General features: G+C 53.5%; 5 protein-coding genes across 5 annotated transcripts; 3 read left to right on the top strand and 2 right to left on the bottom strand.

The window, feature by feature from the left end:
* The first annotated feature begins 61 nt into the window (after nucleotides 1-61).
* On the top strand, nucleotides 62-2,662 carry BKA58DRAFT_389018 (glucosamine-fructose-6-phosphate aminotransferase). Its single transcript, XM_046170707.1, has 4 exons — nucleotides 62-179; nucleotides 261-331; nucleotides 431-662; nucleotides 719-2,662. Exons 1-4 carry the CDS (start codon nucleotides 175-177, stop codon nucleotides 2,490-2,492), a joined length of 2,082 nt encoding a protein of 693 aa, XP_046023658.1. The 5' UTR covers nucleotides 62-174; the 3' UTR covers nucleotides 2,493-2,662.
* Nucleotides 2,663-2,844: 182 nt separating this feature from the next.
* Nucleotides 2,845-3,714, top strand: BKA58DRAFT_430825 (6,7-dimethyl-8-ribityllumazine synthase; the record flags this gene model as incomplete). The annotated part of the gene is made up of 3 exons (XM_046173073.1): nucleotides 2,845-2,997; nucleotides 3,072-3,237; nucleotides 3,285-3,714. Exons 1-3 carry the CDS (start codon nucleotides 2,955-2,957, stop codon nucleotides 3,712-3,714), a joined length of 639 nt encoding a protein of 212 aa, XP_046023657.1. The 5' UTR covers nucleotides 2,845-2,954.
* Nucleotides 3,715-4,390: 676 nt separating this feature from the next.
* On the top strand, nucleotides 4,391-9,082 carry BKA58DRAFT_389015 (complex proteins associated with Set1p component N-domain-containing protein). Its single transcript, XM_046170706.1, has 3 exons — nucleotides 4,391-5,397; nucleotides 5,473-8,572; nucleotides 8,636-9,082. Exons 1-3 carry the CDS (start codon nucleotides 4,792-4,794, stop codon nucleotides 8,737-8,739), a joined length of 3,810 nt encoding a protein of 1,269 aa, XP_046023656.1. The 5' UTR covers nucleotides 4,391-4,791; the 3' UTR covers nucleotides 8,740-9,082.
* Nucleotides 9,083-10,024: 942 nt separating this feature from the next.
* Nucleotides 10,025-12,153, bottom strand: BKA58DRAFT_215773 (uncharacterized protein). The gene is made up of 3 exons (XM_046166150.1): nucleotides 11,967-12,153; nucleotides 10,507-11,921; nucleotides 10,025-10,363 (listed from the first exon to the last, which is right to left on the bottom strand). The coding sequence occupies exons 1-3, from the start codon at nucleotides 12,024-12,026 to the stop codon at nucleotides 10,273-10,275; spliced, it is 1,566 nt and encodes a 521-aa protein (XP_046023655.1). The 5' UTR covers nucleotides 12,027-12,153; the 3' UTR covers nucleotides 10,025-10,272.
* Nucleotides 12,154-12,646: 493 nt separating this feature from the next.
* Nucleotides 12,647-14,270, bottom strand: BKA58DRAFT_364782 (EXS family-domain-containing protein). Its single transcript, XM_046168858.1, has 2 exons — nucleotides 13,940-14,270; nucleotides 12,647-13,885 (listed from the first exon to the last, which is right to left on the bottom strand). Exons 1-2 carry the CDS (start codon nucleotides 14,028-14,030, stop codon nucleotides 12,732-12,734), a joined length of 1,245 nt encoding a protein of 414 aa, XP_046023654.1. The 5' UTR covers nucleotides 14,031-14,270; the 3' UTR covers nucleotides 12,647-12,731.
* Nucleotides 14,271-14,275: the final 5 nt, after the last annotated feature.

The raw sequence follows: 14,275 nt of genomic DNA, 5'->3' as shown, positions 1-14,275 counted from the left end.
CATGCTCAGTGCTTGGCCCTGGAAGATATAAGTCAAACACACCACCGCTCTTTCTCTGCTCACACACCTGTCTGCTTCCCCCCACACCCTACTTTCTTGCCAAAGCCCAATTAACTCCGACTGCCTTACAATCGCTTCCATTCATATTCAGTACCCTACTTTCGTTTCGTCGCCATGTGGTAAGTCCCCGCCGCCCCACTATGCGAAGCTGCCAAAGCTACAGCAAAGCTCTGGACACGGGCTAACGACGGTGTCTGCAGCGGTATCTTCGGCTACATCAACTACCTGGTGGAGAAGGACAGGAAGTACATTCTCGACACACTCATCAATGGTAAGCATTCCCGCAGCCGCTGCCCCAGACGCGCGTTCCACGGAATCGGAAGTGGTTTGGTGGGGCTGGAGGGCGATCACTAACACGCTGTTCCCTCAGGTCTGCAACGTCTAGAGTACCGTGGTTACGACTCGGCTGGCCTTGCCATTGACGGTGACAAGAAGAATGAGGTCTACGCCGTCAAGGAGGTCGGCAAGGTCGCCTCGCTGAAGAAGCTTGTTGAGGAGCAGAACTTCGACCTCAACAAGGTCTTCGACTCGCACGCCGGTATCGCCCACACCCGATGGGCCACCCACGGTCCCCCATCGCGTGTCAACTGCCATCCCCACAGGTATGTCACATCCACGTTCTTTTCACCACCTAGAGCACGCACTAATCGCCCACCAGGTCCGACCCCAACTGGGAGTTCTCCGTCGTTCACAATGGTATCATCACAAACTACAAGGAGCTCAAGACACTGCTCGAGAGCAAGGGCTTCAAGTTCGAGACTGAAACCGACACCGAGGCCATTGCCAAGCTCACGAAGTACATCTACACCGAGCACCCCGACCTGAGCTTCCCATCGCTCGTCAAGGCCGTCATCAAGGAGCTCCAGGGTGCCTTTGGTCTTCTCCTCAAGTCCGTCCACTACCCTCACGAGGTCGTTGCGGCCCGCAAGGGTTCTCCCCTCGTCATCGGTGTACGAACACAAAAGAAGATGAAGGTCGACTTCGTCGATGTCGAGTACAACGACGAGGGTGCTGCTCTCCCCGCTGAGAGCGCCTCGCACAACGTTGCGCTGAAGAAGTCCAACAACTTGCTCGCTCCCCCTGACAAGTCGCTCCTCCACCGATCGCAATCGCGCGCTTTCCTGTCCGACGATGGCGTACCGATGCCCACCGAGTTCTTCCTCTCGTCCGACCCCTCCTCCATCGTCGAGCACACCAAGAAGGTCTTGTACCTCGAGGACGACGACATTGCACACATCCACGAGGGTTCCCTCAACATTCACCGTCTGCACAAGGATGATGGCTCGTCCAACGTCCGTACCATCCAGACTCTTGAGATTCAGCTCCAGGAGATCATGAAGGGCCGCTTCGACCACTTCATGCAGAAGGAGATTTTCGAGCAGCCCGAGTCCGTCGTCAACGCCATGCGTGGTCGTCTCGATGCTGTCAACAAGACCGTCACCCTTGGTGGTCTCCGTCAATACCTCTCTACCATCAGGCGATGCAGGAGAATCATCTTCGTTGCCTGCGGTACTTCGTACCACTCATGCATGGCTGTCCGTGGTATCTTTGAGGAGCTCACTGAGATCCCTATTGCCGTTGAGCTGGCCTCCGATTTCCTTGACCGTCAGGCACCCGTCTTCCGTGACGACACCTGCGTTTTTGTCTCCCAGTCTGGTGAGACTGCCGATTCCCTGGGTGCTCTCCGCTACTGCTTGGAGCGCGGTGCCCTGACTGTCGGTATCGTCAACACCGTCGGTTCCTCCATCTCTCTCCTCACCCACTGCGGTGTGCACATCAACGCTGGTCCCGAGATCGGTGTTGCCTCCACCAAGGCCTACACCTCGCAATTCGTCTGCATGGTCATGTTCGCGCTCTCTCTCAGTGAGGACCGTGCATCCAAGCAGAAGAGGCGGGAGGAGATCATCGAGGGTCTCACCAAGATCTCCGACCAGTTCAAGGAGGTGCTCAAGCTCGACCAGCCCATCAAGAAGCTCTGCGAGAGGTTCAAGAACCAGAAGTCCCTGTTGCTTCTCGGCCGTGGCTCTCAGCACGCTACCGCGCTCGAGGGTGCTCTCAAGATCAAGGAGATCTCGTACCTTCACTGCGAGGCGGTCATGTCTGGTGAGCTTAAGCACGGTGTCTTGGCTCTGGTCGACGAGAATCTCCCTATCGTCATGATCCTTACCCGTGATGACATCTTCGCCAAGTCGCTCAACGCATACCAACAGGTCATTGCCCGTAGCGGACGACCCATCATCATCTGCAACGAGAACGACCCCGAGTTCCCCACCGACAAGACAGACAAAATCGAGGTGCCCAAGAACGTCGACGTTCTCCAGGGTCTCATCAACGTCGTTCCCCTGCAACTCATGTCCTACTGGATGGCGGTTGCCGAGGGTGTCAACGTTGACATGCCCCGTAACCTGGCCAAGTCGGTTACTGTCGAGTAGATGTATTATGGATATGGCGTTCTCTAGGACAGAGAAGCTGGTGTGCTTTGGACTTGATTTACGATTGAAAGCTCTTGAATGTAGCTTACGGGAATGGCATGGAAACTTTTTACGATATCTAGAACATGGAGCGATGCGATGCTCTGATTGAATGAACAAAATTTCAAATATCTCTGTCCCATTTCGTGACTGTGTCTTGATGGGTCAGGTCGAGAAAGTCATTGCAATCAACGCGAGGCGTTTGAGGGAAGCTTACCCCTGCTCGCAATGACACCATTGCACGATGCGGGATCCCTGCCTTTCGGTTGCGGGGCGGCTCCCAATGTGGTGTGCTCAGCAGCTCGTTCCTGCATTCTTCAGCCCACCCAGTAGCCGTTCCCGCACGACCTTCACCACAGCGACTCCACTGTCCCATCGCACCTTCCTGACCTATCTGTAAACCTCCACACGCGTAACGACAACATGGCCACCATCAAAGGCCCCGGCGCCCCCAAGACGTACGATGGTAAGTACGCAAGCAAGCTCCGAGCAACCCCGCCCCCACCACCACAACTGTGCGACTGACTGGAAGCTGTACAGGTTCCGGACTCCGCATCGGCATCATCCACGCACGCTGGAACACCAAGATCATCGATGCGCTGCTCGAGGGAACCAAGAGGAAGCTCAAGGAAGCCGGAGTCAAGGATGAGAACATAGTCGTGCAGAGCGTGCCTGGGAGCTACGAGCTGCCCTATGCCGTCAAGCAGTATGTCCCCCTCAGATGACCTTGTAATCAGGGCACAAAGCTAATAGGCACTTCTACAGACTATACTCAGCCTCACAAATCCAATCCTCGTCCACGGGCGTCGTAGGTGCAGCAGCAGACCTCCTCGGCTCCACCTCGGACCTCACTGCACTCACTGGAGCGTCGCAATCCAAGACGTCCAACTCGCCCTTTGACGCGATAATCGCGATCGGCGTGTTGATCAAGGGAGAGACGATGCACTTCGAGTACATTTCGGAGGCGGTGAGCCATGGACTCATGCGCTTGCAGCTCGACAACAACGTGCCTGTCATCTTTGGCCTGTTGACGCTATTGAGCGATGAGCAGGGACTCATGAGGGCGGGGATTGGTGGCGCGGATGGCAAGAGTGGACATAATCACGGTGAGGACTGGGGGAGTGCGGCGGTGGAGTTGGGTGTCAAGAGACGGGGGTGGGTTGAGGGCAAGTTTGTGGACTAGGAGGTGGTGTGAGGATACGGGGACACATATATCTAAGTAACTGTGCCACTACTAGGCTCTGGTTTGCACATGCTCACAGAAGGCATGCGTGTCCAAAATGGAATCACGCAGCTATCGTTTTGGGCATTACGCACCCTCTCCTCATGAGCCACCAGTGTTCGTACAAGCGCGTGGCGCCTTCCACCACTCGCGGAATGCCGCATCTGAGAAGCAGCGTCTCGACTTCTGCCTGACGTCGCGTGGCGCGAACTATAGTGCTTCCATTGTCCCATTGTGCCGTTGAATTCGTCCACTCCTCATCTGCAACATTGGTACTACAATACGTGCTCACGTGCTATATCGCCCTCTATCGTCCCACGTGCTTTCAAAATGCAATTCCAGTATTGAATGGTGCTGTGCTGCGCTGGCCATGTCCTCGTGCGACTGCAGTGGGCTAGCGTAAATGCATAGTGTACGCAAGACGATCGCGATGACGCTTAGGCTGGAGGGATGCGGCTTGACGAGGTGGGTGCGCGCGTGCGAGATTCGGTCCTGGGGCGGCAATTCCATGCAGGAGACGATGGCGGAGATTATGCGACCATGTTGGTCAAGGCTGGTCGCTGCAATGCAACAAAATTGTTGAGTACAAGAGGGATGGTTGGTGGACGAGAGAAGCACTCTCCTTTTCCCGCCATGACCTTGGAAGACGCTAGTCCAGGATCCGCAGTGCCTCACCTTGGAACTCAGATTCCTGAACGACGGCCCTTACTCACCACCAGCCCCATCTGTGCGAGCAGAGCGCTGTCGACCCCATCACCCGGCTCATCTTTCCTCCCTGTCTTTCTCCTGTGCCTCCGCCGCCTATCTCCGGGCTCCCCGACACGTCCTCACCGCGTGGGTGCGCGTAGTCCATATCCCGTTCCTGGCCTGCAGCTGCATCGAGTACAGCAACGCGCGGTGCCCCTACCCCTTCCTCTTCTATCACAGTCGGCTACACAGTGATGGCGGCAGCATACACGTGCTAATACCAAGGTCGATCGATAGTGTGGTGCGCTTTTGCAGCGCAGCCATCAGAGACGGGGCTTCGATATCAAGTCCATGTCAGGCACGAGACGCGGCGAGAGAGAAGACAGGTCTCTGCGGCGGGAAGCCTCTCGTCGTCCCGGCTCGTCTGCCCCCTCCCGCGCAGCTTCGGCGGCCACAGCGACACCGGCAGCGGGTGAAACGCGCAGGAGCACGCGCAGGAACAAGTCGGATTCACCCAACAACGATGCGCAGCGCCCTAGCGAGGTGCTAGACGACGTTGACTCGGACGCCTCTGCTCCTACACCCGCCTCGTCCACTTTCTCCGCGCCTTCCACCATGTCGCGTTCTGGTCAAAATATTTCTCTACACGCCCTCACACCCTTGACCAGCTCAGACTCGTCTCCGCCGGGCAAGCTGCCCAGTCCGCGCTCTTCCAAGCTCTCGCATGAGACGATGCACACAACCTCGTCCTCTACACACGCGGCGCCATCGAGCGCGCCCAACAATGTCGCCGACACCATCACCCCCATAAACACGCCGCCCGAGACGCGCATCTCCGTCTTCCCAGCCGACGGCGTGCTGGGACAGCGCTCCACATACGACGCACAGCTTGACCCTAAACTCGATAAAAAGGCGCGAGGAAGGGGAGCGGCGAAATACACCACAATACTGGATAAGGTACGTGAAGGTTACAAATACATACATAGATGTGGTCGCCCTGTGACGCTAAGGCTAACTTAACTTGTGTTACAGGGCGACCCATCTCCTCCTCCCGACCCGCGCCTGGCCATTGCTGGCTACACCACTGGCAACTATGTCATCAAGACATCCTTCACGGGCGCTCCCAAAACAAAACTCCGGATAGCGCCATACGTCGCTAAGCCCTACTCTTTTGATCAACGCATATCATGCGGTCCAGGACCTGCGACCCAAGTCGTAGTGACGGGCTTCGATCCTTTGACACCAGATGCGCAACTACGTGGTTTCTTCTCCACTTACGGCCAAGTAGAGACGCTCCGCAACCAAGTACATCCCGATAACGGCAGCCCACTTGGGATATGTCTGGTCAAGTTTCGCGACACCCCACCAACGCGCGGAGTACCTGGCATCAAAGCAACCACCTCAGCAAAGCGAGCTGAGCGCGAAGGCACGAATCAGCGCATTGCGCAGCACACGATCAAGGTGAAATCTGATCGCGAGGGCCGGAGATGCCAGAAACTGATGGATATGGCGGTGCAGCAAACCCGGAAAGAGGAGGAGAAGCAGCGTGCCAAGTTCGCTGCGAAGACTGCTAGCGTTGCGGCACCAGCTACAACAGGAACCTTTGATCTGCCGGCAAATGTTCCCAAAGGCCCATCTGGCAAGGGCGCGCGTCCGCCAATCCCGATCCCTCGAGAACCCTTGACAAGGAAAGCCGCACTCTCCTTCCTCATTGAACGTGAACCAGTCAAGCCTACGCTGAAACGGAAGCCTTATATCTTCATCGCACACGCATACGTACCCGTCCTCAGCACAACCGTCGAACATCTCAAGAAGCGGTTAAAGAACTTTCGGTGGGCTTCGGTGCGATGCGACCAGACGGGTTACTATGTGACTTTTGAAGAGTCGAAGCGCGGTGAAGACGAGGCCGTTCGATGCTACAAGGAATGTCACATGCAGGCTCTGTTTACCTACGTCATGAACATGGAGTGCAATCAATACGGCGACCCCAACTATGAGCGGAGTCCCAGCCCAGAGCGCGTGGTAGCCGACAAGAAGCGGAAGGCCATCGAAGAGCGGATAGAACAGGAAGAGGCGGAAGATCTCGAGTGGGAAAAGAAGCAGCGGGCAGACTCGCTGGATCCCGTACGAGCCGCTTTGGACGTGCTCAAGCAGGAGCTCCAAGAGAAGCTTCTTGGTGACATCAAGACGAAATTGGCCGCGCCCACTATATTGGAACTCCTGGAACCGGATCTTCATGTGGAAAAGCGCCGCAAGTTCAATGTTCCGGCTCCGTCTACGAAGGAAGAGGTTGTTCGACCACCCGCACTTCTCGCCCCAGGATTCGATGCTTTTGGAGCTGGTACACCAAAGGGCCGCAATGGTGGTTTCGGTGGCCGCAATGCACGCAGGTCGCTGGGTGTATTTGATCCCAGTACCAGGCGTGGTAAGAAACCTCCGAAGGTTGTCAATGCATTTGCGGACGAACGAAGGAAGGCATCTGCGCCTAAACCCCGTATTGCCCGTGGCCTGCATCGCCAGATGATTGAGATGTTCGAGCCGGAGGAGTCGGATGATGAGAGTCGCAGCCAGCTCACTCGCGGTACTGAGGAGCAAGAGAGCCGACCCATCAGCCGTGCTCCTTCCACCGACGTTGAAGAGGAGGTGGAAGAGTCGTCGAGAGCTCATCGCGCTAAACGGCGCCGTATCGAGACGGGCTGGGGCGAAGACAGTGACGAGGAGATGGACGATTCGCATGCCAGGAGTCTACTCGCCCATTGCATTCATAAGGATCCAGAAAACATGGCTGAGAAAGAGCTGGAACAGGTATTAGCAATCCTTCCTCGTTCCTCGCCTATTTGGAAGAAGGCAGACAAAGCACTCAAAGGTTTCAGGAGGCTACGGAAAATTGAGCAAGAGGCGGATGCAATCTTTGGGGTGGAAGCAAGCCCGATTGACAAACTTGAACCTGAAGTCGTCATCACCCACGATGACGAAGCACTCAAGCCCATCGAGACTACTGAACTGCCAGAGACGCTCACGACACTCAAGAAGAAAGCTGCCACCAAACCCAAGAAGAAGACTAAGAAGCAGCTTGAAGAGGAGGCCAAGGCTGCCAAGGTCGAGGTTACGGAAATCGAGACACCTGCGGAAGAGGAGATTGTTGAAGCGAAAGAAGTCAAGGAGGTCATCGAAGAGGTCGTGGTTGAGGAGTCGACGCCGGAAGACGACGAGCGGGCCTCTTCTGTGTTCTGGGGCGTGTCCTCGGTTGAGCCTCGTAAGACTGTTGAGGATGACCTCAGTGTTGTAATGGACATTGACGGTTGGCAACACATGCTCAAAGACGAAGAAGATCTCCGTCACCTCAAGGCCGCCATGGAGTCCATCAGTGCCGCAAAGATTGGCGATGCACAATCTTGGGCGTGGAAACAAAAGTCTATCAAGCACCTCAACCGCAACGGCGAGGAGGGCGTATCGCGTACGGAAACCAAGATCGAAGGGTACTACGTTCCCAACGCGACTGGCTCGGCTCGTACAGAGGGTGTCAAGAAAATTCGCGAATCTGAAAAGTCGAAGTACCTCCCTCATCGTATCCGGGTACAGAAGGAGCGCGAGGAGCGCCAGCGACGCGCCAAGCAAGAAGAGCGAAGCGTCGTCTCTGTTGAAGGCTTCAAGTTCCAGACCAGCTCCAACAAGACATCCACCGCCAACTCGCGTGCCAACCGCGCCAACAACCGTCGTATGGTTAACGACATCAACATATCCAAGAACATGTCCGGCGCTGAAGGCGACGCTCTCCGCTTCAACCAGCTGAAGAAGCGCAAGAAGCTAGTCAAGTTCGACCGTTCCGCCATCCACAACTGGGGTCTTTACGCCCAAGAGCCCATCGCCGTCAACGACATGATTATCGAGTACGTAGGTGAAAAGGTTCGACAACGCGTTGCCGATCTCAGGGAAGCCAAGTACGACATGCAAGGTGTCGGATCGAGTTACCTATTCCGCATCGACGAAGACACAGTCATCGACGCAACCAAGATGGGAGGCATTGCAAGATTCATCAATCATTCTTGCACGCCAAACTGCACAGCCAAGATTATTCGCGTCGACAACACGAAGCGTATCGTCATCTACGCGCTGCGTGATATCAACTCTGGTAAGTTCAGTTCCTCTTTTCGGACACTTCATGCCACTGAACATCAACTAACAATGTTTTCAGACGAGGAACTCACGTACGACTACAAATTCGAGCGTGAAATGGACGCTACGGACCGTATTCCCTGTCTCTGTGGTTCTATCGGCTGCAAGGGCTTCCTCAACTAGTCAGCTTCGCATGGCCTCAGCTCTGCTTCGGCTACCCTGGCACATTCTCTTTGCGCTGGCGTTTCTTCAACATCACACTTTTGCAGCGCTACATCGCTGCTTCTTTTGTTTCAACACCTACACTTGGCAGGGAGCGAAAAAGGCGGCTCCTTCCCATGTGCACATGAAGCTAGGCTTCATCTTGGATTCGGGACTGGAAGAAGAGGAAATCTTGCATTGCATGGCGTTTTTCAGTGGCTACATATTATCACCATCTTCCTGGTACCCCTTTCTTCCTTTGAGAGAAAGGGCGCGAATGTATCATCTTTTTTTTTATCCGACCAAAAGAATGGGTGGCGGGGGTGGGTGGGTGGCACTTGCCCTTGACTTTATTGATGGGTTCAAGTCAGTCGGGTCACATCTTTGGCATTGTATCTGGTGTTTTGTCGCTGTCTCTTTTTTCACTACGCTCAAAATCACCATTTGTACTATTTTAACATCTCTACGAAGAAGAGGCGTCGATGGAAGAGTGGTAGAAAGCTCATGGTATATTTGTGTGTCGGCTTTTGTGCCGTGTTATCGACACCGGTAGCTATAATCAGTTCGCAATGGAACAGAATAAGAAGACTAGTCATATATCCACTCCTGAGGTCCCCGTATCTGCAGTAGACTGCGGTATACATGTTCTTTTTGTCCTAGCACCCCATTCAAGCAGTTCCTGTTCGCTACTTATTGAAACGACGTGCGGAACGCAGTGTCTAAGGTTCGTCCAGGAGACTACTCCACGGCCCTGTTGCGAAACCGGCGGCTTGGTAGCATAGGCGCGGGTCCCGGGGTCCGAAGGTATGGTGTGGGCTGTAAAGTGGCAGGTCAGAGATTTATATCGAGGTGGACGTGGGATCGTTTGCTAGGGTCATGGGAAGGAAGAAGGGAATGAGTAGTAGGTAAAGGCTGCCTAGCTAACTTACAAAAAAGGTCTTCTTGGAGCATTGTCAGAGTGCTCGCACGTTTCATGCCTAGGCGGTGCATGTATGTTAGCCTCTATCGTGTTACTATCCAACGTGAAATCCTGGAGGCAAACCAGCGATCAAAGGAGATGGCCTGGCAGCGCCGAGGGGTGATTGAGGCATGACACGACGGCTATTGCAAGTATCAGACCTTGAAATGGGGGTAAAGAGACGAGGGGAGCTTACCCAGAAGATGTGCTGTCCATATCGTGACCGTGACTGTATGCAGACTGCATCCATATATCTTTGGGAGCGTTGGATAACTGACCGAAGACTCTATCCCTGGAGAAAGAATTAGTGTTTGTGTATGAGAAGCTCTCTCACCAAGGGTTTCTGTGTACGTTTTTATTTTGGTTACAAGAGTTACAAAGGTAGAGAGTATCCTAGCGGACACTACAAGAAAGCTGAATCGAGCCTTCGAGATATTCGCCGGCTATTGCCGGGACGAAACCTTCAGTATGGGCAACGATTATCTTGGGGACTCTGCTTAAGTTTTGTGTACAAGTTGTTTAAATCCAGTGTCTTCACCACCTCTAAGACTCGGTCCTTACTTCGTCCATGTCGGCAAATGTAAAGGCTCCGAAATGACAGGTGTTCTTTTCAGTAAGAGTGTTGTCTCGTGAATCTGAAAGACGCTCCTTCAGGGTGTTTAGTATGGCCTTTCATTGTCGTGGACCCCGACTGCTCTCTCTTGTGTATGCAAGCTAGACCCTTTTTTTGCGAACGCAGATATCGTTCTTGCCGTGCTTGGAATTTAAGAATGAACGAAATCTATACATACCATGAATCAACACGCTCCTCCTTCTTTTGCTTCTTCAAGATATTCAGAATGACAGCGGCCTCTTTGATAGCGAAGTGATCGGCAATGTGCTGCAGGTGCTTCAGACTCCAATCGACGGCAGATTGTGGACAGCTTTTTGACCAAGCAACAACGTACAGGCTAAATATCAGTATGTAAACGTCGAGTATGTGCGGTATGCTGTGTGCATGTTGTTTACCCGTGCTTCCACTAGGCAGCTTATGCTTTGCGACTAGGTCGCAGTCCGTCATCTGAGGGACCGATGCAATGATTTCTTGAACTAGGACCAAGATGGCAGCGTTTGCTCGATCATACTGAGCGGCAACATCAGGGTCGCAGCTCTCGGAACAGGACTGGATGATCTCCTCGCAGAGAAGTATTCGGGCTATGCGAAGCACGTTCCACATCTGGGTGATCATGCGATCGGAATAGACGTCGTATACCCATGGGAATCTTTTGGGTACCAGTCTTGCTCCATCAGAATCAGATAAGTTTTTGCGTTCATACGTCCAAGCCGGGCTCGCTTCAAGTGCAACAATCTCGAGCTTTCGATCAAAGTACTCGCTTTTTGTTATCCTCTCTTCCGCCGTCATACAGCCTTTCCGCATCTCTGCAGCTAGATCGGTTATATCGAGCATCAATCCACTGAGCTTCCACTTTGGATAATCAGTGTTGACGAATTGTGCTGCATGCACTCGTATTTGTCGTATTGCATCGTCCACCACTCGTCCGGTACTCAATGAACATATCGTCGCATTCAGGGAAAGTCCCATCAACGCCCGCAGCTCAGTGCCTTTTTTGAATGACTCTACCCCTCGCAATTTTACCAATGTGAGAGCGCCTTCGATATGGGCGTGTCCTGATGTGTTGATCTCCAAGGCCGACTTCATGATCTTCTCAAAGAGATCCAGCAACAACGCTCCTTCGAAAGTCGATGCCGCTTTTGCTGTCGTAGGATCTTGCAGGGCGATGTTGATCTCCCGTAGTGCCTGACAGTACTTCCTACGTCCTAGATCTCTTGCAGTCTCGGAAGAAACCTGATGGGACAAGAAGGCGAGACTGACCGCTTCGATGCTCAGAGTAAGATATTTGGGCGCGGATCTTGGGTCTAGATAATTGTATAGGAAGTCCCATGTGCGACTGAAATCGGAGACGTAGTACGTGAAGAACATGTCTCGACCTAGGGTCAAAAGGTCTTGGGGTAGATGTCGAACCTTAAGCTTGGCTTTGGATTCGCCAACACATCGTTGCTTCAGTGGAGACCTTGTCTTTGCTAGAGCCTTTGTCCGTACAAAGTCGGTCTGGTCGCTGATCCGAATGTTGATCGTGTCGCGATAGCCGGTGCATGCTGCTCCCACTCGAATGCAAGAGCTGCAACTTGGCCGTTGTTGATCACACTGGATGTGTCAGTAAAGAAACCCAATTTTGAATCCGAGGCATACTCGTAGTCTTCTCTCTCTACATCTCTCGCAAAACTTGGATGGTTTGCCACGGAACACCATCGGATCCTCTGCAGCGTGGATGGTTTGTCAAACTGTGGGCCTGTTGATCCTCAATTGATACCAAAAGAAATAGAGTCTGAGTTCAAATTAGCTGACAAGTCTGACTTTACCAAGCAGAAGAAAGTTGTTGTGTGATGTATAAGGCTGCCAGCAGCATATAGATGACTGGAAGCTACCTGCCGTACTAGTCCCAAGAAGGAATGCATTTCGTGCTGCGTCCACTAGCGCGATGTAAGCATGAAGGACGACTGCGAGCCAGTCGCGTAGGAGGTAGATGTTGCATTCTGAGGTCTGGCCTATCATCTGATAGTCTGGACTTATTGATGAAAAGCCTCAGAAGGTCAGCAACGTTCCACAGCCGCGTAACTCACAGGTTCTCATCCAATGACAAAAGCGCAGATGCGTCGTATGCGCTGCTCGACCTGATATCCTAAATCGCTTTCGCCGCTGCCTACATCATCGTGCGTTGGATTCCCAAAAAAGTGAGGTCGGTGGGAAGAAACCATGTATCCGACAAGACTTATGTCGCGCCTTCCACCTCCATGCCAGGTCCTATCCCTACCTACAACTCGAGGGCGAGCTACACATGCATCGCAACACAGCGCACATATTGGGTACATCGCAGAAATCCATGAAATTTTAAAGGGAAGATAAAGGTGCATTCAATGCTTGCAGTCGATCTAGATCTTTGATGAACAACGAAGCCTAATCGCTATCGTCGTATTTATTTCCAACCCCAACATCACCTAGTAATATGTCATCAGGCGCCGGGCCCCTATGATTCCTCACCCACTCTGTCTCTACGCGGAAGAAGATCCATATCCATCTTCGCAACACCTCGAGAACCTCCATTGTAAAGATGCCTCCTTCCAAATCGTTGAAATGATCCAGATGCACACTGAGTTTCAGACTCCATGTACACCTCAGCATTGCGTCCACTGCAATCGCTGCGTAGTAGAATTCTTTGGCATGAAACCAGCGATGCCGTCTGAGACCCCGTGGGTATTCTGGGCTATCCCGAGTACGGGCATTAGAGAAGAGAGTAAGATCCCAATCCTTGGCTACGTCCCAGTAGAACGAGTACCCAGAGTTTAGCACCACTGCGACGAGCCACATACGGAACAACGTCGCTTCCGAAACGCCAAAGCGTGAAGGATCAGGCGAGCGTTGCAGAGCACTCAGTATGATGACAGGGAATGCGGTCGAGTATTTCAGTGCGTTGGCCAGATGCTGACCACCCCATCCTGTCGCTGGACTAACCTGCCCAGTTTGCTTGCTCGCCTTCTGAACACGATAGTATTCTGTGATACACTGCCGCAATCGGATCATCGAGGGAATAGCAATGATGAAGGGAACCCAGAACACGCCGCCGCAACTCCTGTTTGGAGGCCCTGTTGAGCTGTGCGAAGATGAGAAAAACATGCACAGGGAAACAAATAGATCGCCCAGCACCTTCGCATAACTCGTCAACGCATCGGCGAGCAGAATGTCTCCAAACTTTCCATCTTGGGCTTCTGCGATGCCGCCAATGGATATGCGCTTCAGCGTCGCCAACGTACGAGTCCGTCCATTGCGACTAACAAATGGCAGTGGTATGACGAAGCCAATGACCAGCACCAAGAGGTATAGGTTTGGCAGAATCTCCCAAGCGGCAATGTCTGTGGGGCTGCCATGTGTGAGGGTCCAGAATAGGAGCAGCGAGAGCGCGAGCGGGATGGAGAGGAAGGTTGCGATGCGGTAGCAGGAGAGGTGGTGCGGAATATGGCGGGGTGAGGTACGGCCCGGGTAGCGAATCAGACTTGGGACGTCTATCTTTATAAGGGTGAGGTAGTGGAGGTTTAGACCCCAAGCCCATATGCCTGTGCGACAGTTAGCAACGTCATTGAGAGTAGGCAGCGTAAGCGTTCGCATACCTAAGACTATTATGAGAGCGACGCGATACGGCAGGGGTAGCACGCGACTGAAGCCATCGAGTTCTGGCTCGACGGCGGGATCACCTTCCATTTCTCGAATGCGCGCTTGGTTCCGTGGCCGTTGCTGTGTCCCAGCCTGTGCTCTGCCGTATGATCATGAAGCTCCTCGATACAAAAGACGCTCCCAATTGGTCCTTCTCTTCTCAAGTATCTCCGGTCGTGTTGGCGCAAGGGGTTGCACATGTCGCGATAGCGTGTCCACTTCCCCAAGGCGATGGCACCAAACACGCTAGCTAATTTACAAGCCACTTCTTCAGCCGCCGTTGCCTTACGTCA

Source organism: Alternaria rosae (genome assembly GCF_020736505.1).
Source record: "Alternaria rosae strain MPI-PUGE-AT-0040 chromosome Unknown BKA58scaffold_7, whole genome shotgun sequence".
Lineage (NCBI taxonomy): Eukaryota > Fungi > Ascomycota > Dothideomycetes > Pleosporales > Pleosporaceae > Alternaria > Alternaria rosae.
Note: the sequence above shows the minus strand (reverse complement) of the source record. Positions and strands in the feature narration are given on the sequence as shown.

Coding starts and splice junctions, on each gene's coding strand:
- BKA58DRAFT_389018 (XM_046170707.1), top strand. Junction 332..430: donor TCTCGACACACTCATCAATG/GTAAGCATTCCC, acceptor CTGTTCCCTCAG/GTCTGCAACGTCTAGAGTAC. Junction 663..718: donor GTCAACTGCCATCCCCACAG/GTATGTCACATC, acceptor ATCGCCCACCAG/GTCCGACCCCAACTGGGAGT.
- BKA58DRAFT_389015 (XM_046170706.1), top strand. CDS start 4,792: ATGTCAGGCACGAGACGCGGCGAGAGAGAAGACAGGTCTCTGCGGCGG. Junction 5,398..5,472: donor ACACCACAATACTGGATAAG/GTACGTGAAGGT, acceptor CTTGTGTTACAG/GGCGACCCATCTCCTCCTCC. Junction 8,573..8,635: donor GCTGCGTGATATCAACTCTG/GTAAGTTCAGTT, acceptor CAATGTTTTCAG/ACGAGGAACTCACGTACGAC.
- BKA58DRAFT_215773 (XM_046166150.1), bottom strand. CDS start 12,026: ATGGTGTTCCGTGGCAAACCATCCAAGTTTTGCGAGAGATGTAGAGAG. Junction 11,922..11,966: donor GTAGAGAGAGAAGACTACGA/GTATGCCTCGGA, acceptor TGACACATCCAG/TGTGATCAACAACGGCCAAG. Junction 10,364..10,506: donor GAGGAGCGTGTTGATTCATG/GTATGTATAGAT, acceptor AACACCCTGAAG/GAGCGTCTTTCAGATTCACG.
- BKA58DRAFT_364782 (XM_046168858.1), bottom strand. CDS start 14,030: ATGGAAGGTGATCCCGCCGTCGAGCCAGAACTCGATGGCTTCAGTCGC. Junction 13,886..13,939: donor CGCTCTCATAATAGTCTTAG/GTATGCGAACGC, acceptor ACTGTCGCACAG/GCATATGGGCTTGGGGTCTA.